The 7,435-nt window shown below is 45.6% G+C and overlaps 1 protein-coding gene across 1 annotated transcript; it reads left to right on the plus strand.

Moving 5' to 3' along the window:
* The first annotated feature begins 1,892 nt into the window (after positions 1-1,892).
* On the plus strand, positions 1,893-2,435 carry UCN3 (urocortin 3). The gene has a single exon (XM_033958024.1). The coding sequence runs from the start codon at positions 1,893-1,895 to the stop codon at positions 2,361-2,363; it is 471 nt and encodes a 156-aa protein (XP_033813915.1). The 3' UTR covers positions 2,364-2,435.
* Positions 2,436-7,435: the final 5,000 nt, after the last annotated feature.

Here is a 7,435-nt window from a genome sequence, read left to right on the forward strand (position 1 = left end):
TGGGGGGTCCCCCAGCCCCTCTCCCCCACGGAGCGCTTTAAACTTACCTTTTAATCCAGTGCGCTGATGTCCTGCACACATTTGTCTTAGCGGGTTTGTCGGCGCACAATTGTCCGGCACGCTTTATTCCCGTCTCCGAGTTCTACAGCCTCTCTGTTCTTGGAAGAGGTTTATTTTTTTATAGCAAGATAATAAATGAGGATAAAGAAATATGTATTTTGCCTTTTCCACTTTGAATTCAGCAAGGCCCTTTTAAACTAAAATGCCCAGATTTCTGTATAAGTGATAATTGGTAGCTAAGGAGTATTTTGCATTTATGTAGTATGTGAGGATCTTTCGAGGATTTTTGATTATTATATTTTGTATTATATTTATATTGCTTTGATCATTCAGTAATTAATAAATACTACTACTTTTCATTTCTATAGACGTACACAGCACTGTAAATTAAATAAGAGACAATCCCTTCTCAATAGAGCTTACAATCTAATAAATAAAATGTTACGTACCTTGAATAGATTTTTAGTCTTTAGACAAATGATCTAAAAATCTCAGATTAAACTGAAAAAAACCCTCTCCCCTTTTACAAAACCGCAATAGCGAGGTTTTTTTTTTTTAGCACAGGCTGGCACACTGAATGCTCTATGCCAGGGGTGTCCAACCTGCGGCCCAAGGGCTGCATGTGGCCCGGTGAAGTATTTTGTGCGGCCCCGGTCAAGGGCGATACAGTGTTTTCCTCTGCTGCTCCTGGGTGTTTACCGTCTTGCCGGCTCCCACTTCTGTCTTGTTGCAGCGTTTGCGCATTTGTGTGGCCCCAGAAATTTTTTTTCAGCCAATGCGGCCCAGTGAAGCCAAAAGGTTGGACACCCCTTCTCTACGCTGCTCCCAATGCTCATAGAGTTCCATGAGCGTCGGGAGTAGCGCAGAGCATTCAGCACGCCGGCCTGCACTAAAAATGAGGGTTGAGAGCAGCGCAGAACATTCAGTGTGCCGGCCTGCGCTAAAAAACACTATTGTGGTTTTGTAAAAAAAAAAAAAAAAAAAGGGGGGGGGGAGGGGTAAATGATTATTTCGTTGCATTTATAACATCATGCTGTGCTCAATGTTGCCCACTAGATGTCACCATCTAAACATAAAATACTATATTGGTAAGTTCATATCAGCTTTTATTAATTTGCATTTATTCAACTTTCAAACATCTATTGTATGTAAAAAGAGCAGCAGCGTAGTAAAATCTTGCACTGAGCATGGCCCTCAAGCAGCAGTGCCAAGTTACCCAGATCTACCAGGGGGGTTTTAAACTGGGATATTTGCATTGTGGGATTTGCGGTGTTAATTTCCATCAATTGAAAAGGTAGAATAAGTCCCTAATTGAAATGAGTTGAATTTCAGTGGGTCGAATCAGGAACGTCCAATACCGCACTGTGGTGGAGCAGAAGTTTCCAGAGGTGCCAAGTAACCCAGCTTCAGGCTGGAGACATGTTGGCTAGTCCTGGTTTTAAACTTCTATCCCAAAGCAGTGTGGGCTTTGTAATACTTTATCCTGCCTATTGAACATTGCTGAAAGTCCTATAATGTACCAGAATGGGTGGTCTGAAATCCAGGACTGTCCCCAAATCTCCAGTCTGGAACTGGGTATCTTAGAATCTCTGAGCTCCAAGTCAAAGACTGGAACCTAAATAAGATGGGAACTCTGCATGTGGGCCTTACTCAATAAAGAGTTTTCTCTCAGGTAATGAGAGGAGAAAAGAAGCACTTTCTGAATAAACCCTGCAGAATCCAGGATCTTCTCCTTTGCAGGAGTATTTCATAGGCAGTGCTTCCAAATGAGTTTCCTATCCCATGTTTACTTTCTCCCTTTCTCTTCCTGTTGTGAGGTGCAGCGTGGAAGCATGCCTCCTGTCAGACTCCTACTCTTCCTGCTCCTTCTGGCTACCGCTAGAGCCAGTCTCCCTTACAAGCTCTACAAAGCTCCATCTATCTTCAGTTGCATCAATGAGGCTCTGGCCGAGGCCAAGAAAAGGGTCCTGGAGGAGAATGCCCTACCTGCCAAGAGGAGCTTCGACTACCTGCCCAGCGAGGGCCTCCCTTCCAACGAGGAGGAGGAGGAGGAGGAAGAGGAAGAGGAGAAGGAGAAACGGACATTCCCCGCAGCCCGCTACAAGTACCTCTCGCAGGCCCAGCTGAAGGGGAAGGTGTACCAGAACAAGGCCAAAAGTGACCGGAGGACCAAATTCACGCTGTCCCTGGATGTGCCAACCAACCTCATGAACATCCTTTTCAACATCGCCAAGGCCAAGAACTTGAGGGCAAAGGCCGCCGCCAATGCCCATCTAATGGCACATATTGGCCGGAGGAAGTGAGGCGGGGAGGTAGTGGTACTGGTGGGCATGAGACTGGTGTACAGCAAAATGTCTTGTAATCCTTCTAGGTCAGGGAGTTCATTTTCTTGTACAATAAATAGCTGTTTGCTGAGTCCTTTAAAAGCTGCATAATATAAAATTTCTCTGCTGTCTGTCTGTCTGGCTAGCGCGCTCACTTGCTAAAAAGAAAACAGATTTCCCCTTCCACACCTATACAAATTCATATGTGAACACAAACGTGTGTGTACATACGCAGAGAAAGAAATGTCAGAATCTGTGCATATGAACACAGACATACTGAAATACCCACATACACTTAGTACATATGTACATAAGGAGAACCCGGGTTCAAAACAGTTTTATTGTGAACGTGAGAAAAAACAAAAGCGAGAAACAGAACAAGAACAAAGGAATCAACATCCAACAATACTCAATGTTCAGAAACAATACAAAGAGCTAATCCAACCGCCCCCCCCAAAAAAACAACTATCTTTCCGGGGTCCCCCACCAGCAAAATACAGAAACGACCAAAAGGTCTCTCAAAAGCCAAAGGCCCATACTCTTGTGGCCCATGGGCTACATCTAGAGGAAACCGCACCCCCCCCAAAAAAAAAAGGAGATAGGCAGTGACTGACCAGGGGAGCAAGCACAGTGAACACTAGGAAAGCTAAGCAAGAGAATTCAAAAGGAGGCTACGACCTCTAGGAGGTAGAGAATCCAAATAGGCTCCCCAAATTTGTAGGTAGGTGCGCCGCCGTCGAGGGCGACCAGACGCCTCACGAGCCGGTGTTAAAATGATTTCCAGAGCTGAAGAGAGTTGGATCCAGAAAATCTGTGGGTTGTTCGACAGTGAGGGTACATTTACCCCCACGGAGAAAAGGCGTTTCTGGGGGTCAAGGAAGGACATGGACCATAGGTAGTGGAATGCTTTTTTGTTTTGGGGGGGGGGGACCCAAAGGCTCCACCCAGCAGGACCTGCAGCACATCTCTCTACAGCTCCCAACTCCCCCCACCCATTTCCTCCAAGTCGCTGTGTTTAAGACTTCGGACAGCCAACGTGCAGCGTCAACAAGCAGACATGCCCTGGAAGTGTTCCTTCTGCAGTGACACTGGTTGATGCTGCGCGGTGGCTGTCCAAAGACTTAAAATTACAGCGACCGTCAGGAGGTAGGTGGGGGGAGTCGAGCCACCCATAACCAACTCCTCCAACCGCCAATTTTTGGGGAGGCCACAGCCCCCGGGGCCTCCCCCATTCCGACGCCCATGACGTGGACGTGCACAGATGGAGTCTTCAACATTTCAGTTACACACACCAGAGAAAGGGAACAGTAGAATACATGTCATCTCTCCTTACAATATCTGGATAAATCTGTAGCTAATATATTGTGTTGTAACTTCTCTGAACTCTGTTTAATGGCCAGTTGCACACATCTGATTTTATTTTAGTACACATTTAAAGGTAAGTAACTCAGAAATCTTAACAGATGTAGGGTCCCATATCTGTTGAAAGCTATCTTTCTTTTACTGCAAGGCATAGGTTAACTTTTCCATTGTATTAACAGTCCGAGACTCTGTTTAACCACTCTAGACAGGACTGGGACACAACTTCCTTCCAATATTTTGCTAAACCACACAGGGCTACTAACAAAAGGCACTGTACAAGCTTATCTGTATGTGTAGGAGATCACCACAACCCCTCTCCACCTACTATATGAGTGATATACGCCGGCAATTGTTAGAATTGTCCTTAGAGGAGATTATCAACCTAATGTGTCCTTTTCAAGCCAGATTCTACCTATATGAAAAGCATGTACCAAGTCTGTACCTTCTGCTTTGAAAGTTGGTAAGCAGTCTAGATCTGAAGCTCTGCCCCTTTGGTAGCACTTTGATGATGTTGTCTGGTCTTTCATCAGCTGGTTGATGGGATGAAGACACAACTTTGGTGTCAGGAGTGGTCATCTCTGGACCAATCTCTGCCTCAAAGTCAGGATCTGTTGTATCAAAAGAGTTCTTCATAACTGAAGATGTGTGGCTAGGGTTACAGACATCCAGATTTCTCCAGACATGTTCTCCTTTTGAGGACATGTCCAGGGGTACGGATGGCTTTTTAAAATCTGGCACTTTGTATGATGTATTGGGTGCCTCTCGCTTCATTACAAGGTGTTTAGTTGGGCACCAGATTCTGTGCTTGAAATGAAACATTTCTCTTAGTGAGCTTTCCTGGACTGAGACTTGGAGGCAGTGCTAGCACAGTATCTCTCAACTTGTAGTGTGCCATGAGACATTCCAGAATTTTACTTTAGTTTTTAAAATTCACTTCATAAGTATGTACTAGAACAGACAAGGGCAACTCTGGTTCTCGAGGGCCGTAATCCAATCGGGTTTTCAGGATTTCCTCAATGAATATGCATGAGATCTATTTACATGCACTGCTTTCAATGCATATTCATTAGGGAAATTCTGAAAAACTGATTGGAATACGGCCCTCGAGGACCGGAGTTGCCTACCCCTGTACTAGAATAAATGACATGCAGGTTGCATACACAAGAGTTTGTCAATGTTATGAGCAACTGCATACAGTAAAGATGCAACTGCCCATTCTTTGGCTGTGATTGGTCCTTGAAAACTAGCAGCGAGTCATTTTGGTTTTATTTTTTATACAGTAATTATCCTAACTTGAGCAATGAATTAATCAAGTCTTTGTTACCGTTTGGAATGGATCTTTTTATCTTGGCAAACTTTGACTTTCAGCTCTGACAGAAATTGAATCGAAAATAAGAGAACGGATGCAGATAGTGGCTGAGACTATGGCGCAGCATTTTAAGTTAATTTGCACTATTCAATCTACTTTAGTTTGACCTTTGTTACAATTACTCTTACATAGCTTAAAGAACTTCAAATAAATAACTCTCAATTTTAATTTTTTTGTTGGTTTTATGCAATTTTAGAATTTCAGTTATAATGTGCTGCAAAAAACATTTGCTCCATTTAGGGCTCCTTTTACAATGCTGCGATAGTGTTTTTTAGCCCGTGCGTAATTATAGCACGCACTAAACCCACGCTACCCGGCTAGAACTAACACCAGCTCAATGCTGGTGTTAGCGTCTAGCATGCGTGCTAAAACTGCTAACGCAGCTTTGTAAAAGGAGCCCTTAGTGTGGAGGAGCTAAAAAAAAAAAGTCTGAGACACTGCGCTAGCACTGTAACGGCATTTTGTTTCCACGGCGTGCTTCCTCTATATTGCACTCTACTGCAATGTCTGGTATTTATAGCCCACTGAAATGTAAGGAGATTTAATTTATTACTCTCTCTGTAGGGGGGAGTAGAGGAGGAGGAAGCAGAGGGGGGTCTAAGCCTGTGACGGGAACAGAAGCAAGTTTATTAGGTTTTTATATACCGCCTATCAAGGTTATCTAAGTGGTTTTGCAATCAGGTACTTGAGCATTTTCCCTATCTGTCCTGGTGGGCTCACAATCTATCTAGCCAGTTAATTTATTCACAATAATAGCCGAATTGGGTACATAAGCTCCCTATTCTGAGGCTCTTTACCCCCTACAGCAGGGGTGTCAAAGTTCCTCCTCGAGGGCCGCAATCCAGTCGGGTTTTCAGGATTTCCCCAATGAATATGCATGAGATCTATTTGCATGCACTGCTTTCATTGTATGCTAATAGATCTCATGCATATTCATTGGGGAAATCCTGAAAACCCGACTGGATTGCGGCCCTCGAGGAGGGACTTTGACACCCCTGCCCTAGAGATTAATAAATTAAATCTCCTTGCACTTAATTTCCTTCACCAGTAAGGGGGGGGGGTTGTGTAGTTTTTGACACTTTAAACGAGGTAAACAGTTGTTTGTGTGGTATTTATAGTCTCCATAGGCGTCTGTAGGTAGGATATGTGGCCCCATTATTCCACACCATAGAACAGTGGTTCCCAACCCTGTCCTGGAGGACCACCAGGCCAATCGGGTTTTCAGGATAGCCCTAATGAATATGCATGAGAGAGATTTGCATATAATGAAGGTGACAGGCATGCAAATCTGCTCCATGCTTCATTAGGGTTATCCTGAAAACCCGATTGGCCTGGTGGTCCTCCAGGACAGGGTTGGGAACCACTGCCATAGAAGTCGCATAAATGCACAGGATTTAGCCTCTTTATTGACTTTCATATTTCACTTCTGAGACCTCCTGGTTACCAATTGTCTCTCAGAGGTCTTTAAAACGCAGAGAAACATCAACCACTGACCACCTCAGCAATGGAACCGTTTTGCATTACTAAGAAATCATGAGCTGCTAAGTAACCTGCAGAAAGCCGAAGTGCGGTCATTGGCTGCGGTCATTGGTTGAGACCACGCCGATAGGCGTGGTTTTCGCCAGCGGCAGTCAATGATTGGACTGTGAGATGGAAGGGGGCGGGATCTCCACGAGGAAAGGCGTGGTTTTTGCCAGCGGCAGTCAATGGTTGGACTGTGAGATGAAGGGGGGCGGGATCTCCACGAGGAAAGGTGTGGTTTTCGCCAGCGGCAGTCAATGGTTGGACTGTGAGATGGAAGGGGGCGGGATCTCTAGGAGGAAAGGTGTGGTTTTCGCCAGCGGCAGTCAATGGTTGGACTGTGAGATGGATGGTTGGACTGTGAGATGGAAGGGGGCGGGATCTCCACGAGGAAAGGCGTGGTTTTTGCCAGCGGCAGTCAATGGTTGGACTGTGAGATGGAGGGGGGCGGGATCTCCACGAGGAAAGATGTGGTTTTCGCCTGCGGCAATCAACGACTGTGAGATGAAGGGGGGCGGGATCTCCAGGAGGAAAGGTGTGGTTTTCGCCAGCGGTAGTCAATGGTTGGACTGTGAGATGGAGGGGGCGGGATCTCCACGAGGAAAGGTGTGATTTTCGCCAGCGGCAGTCAATAGTTGGACTGTGAGATGGGGGCGGGGTCTCCTCGAGAAAAGGTGTGGTTTTCGCCTGCGGCATTCAATAGTTGGACTGTGAGATGGGGGCGGGGTCTCCACGAGAAAAGGTGTGGTTTTCGCTAGCGGCAGTCAATGGTTGGACTGTGAGAGGGGAAGGGGCGGCC

Source organism: Geotrypetes seraphini, chromosome 9, assembly GCF_902459505.1.
Source record: "Geotrypetes seraphini chromosome 9, aGeoSer1.1, whole genome shotgun sequence".
Classification (NCBI taxonomy): Eukaryota; Metazoa; Chordata; class Amphibia; order Gymnophiona; family Dermophiidae; genus Geotrypetes; species Geotrypetes seraphini.

Coding starts and splice junctions, on each gene's coding strand:
- UCN3 (XM_033958024.1), top strand. CDS start 1,893: ATGCCTCCTGTCAGACTCCTACTCTTCCTGCTCCTTCTGGCTACCGCT.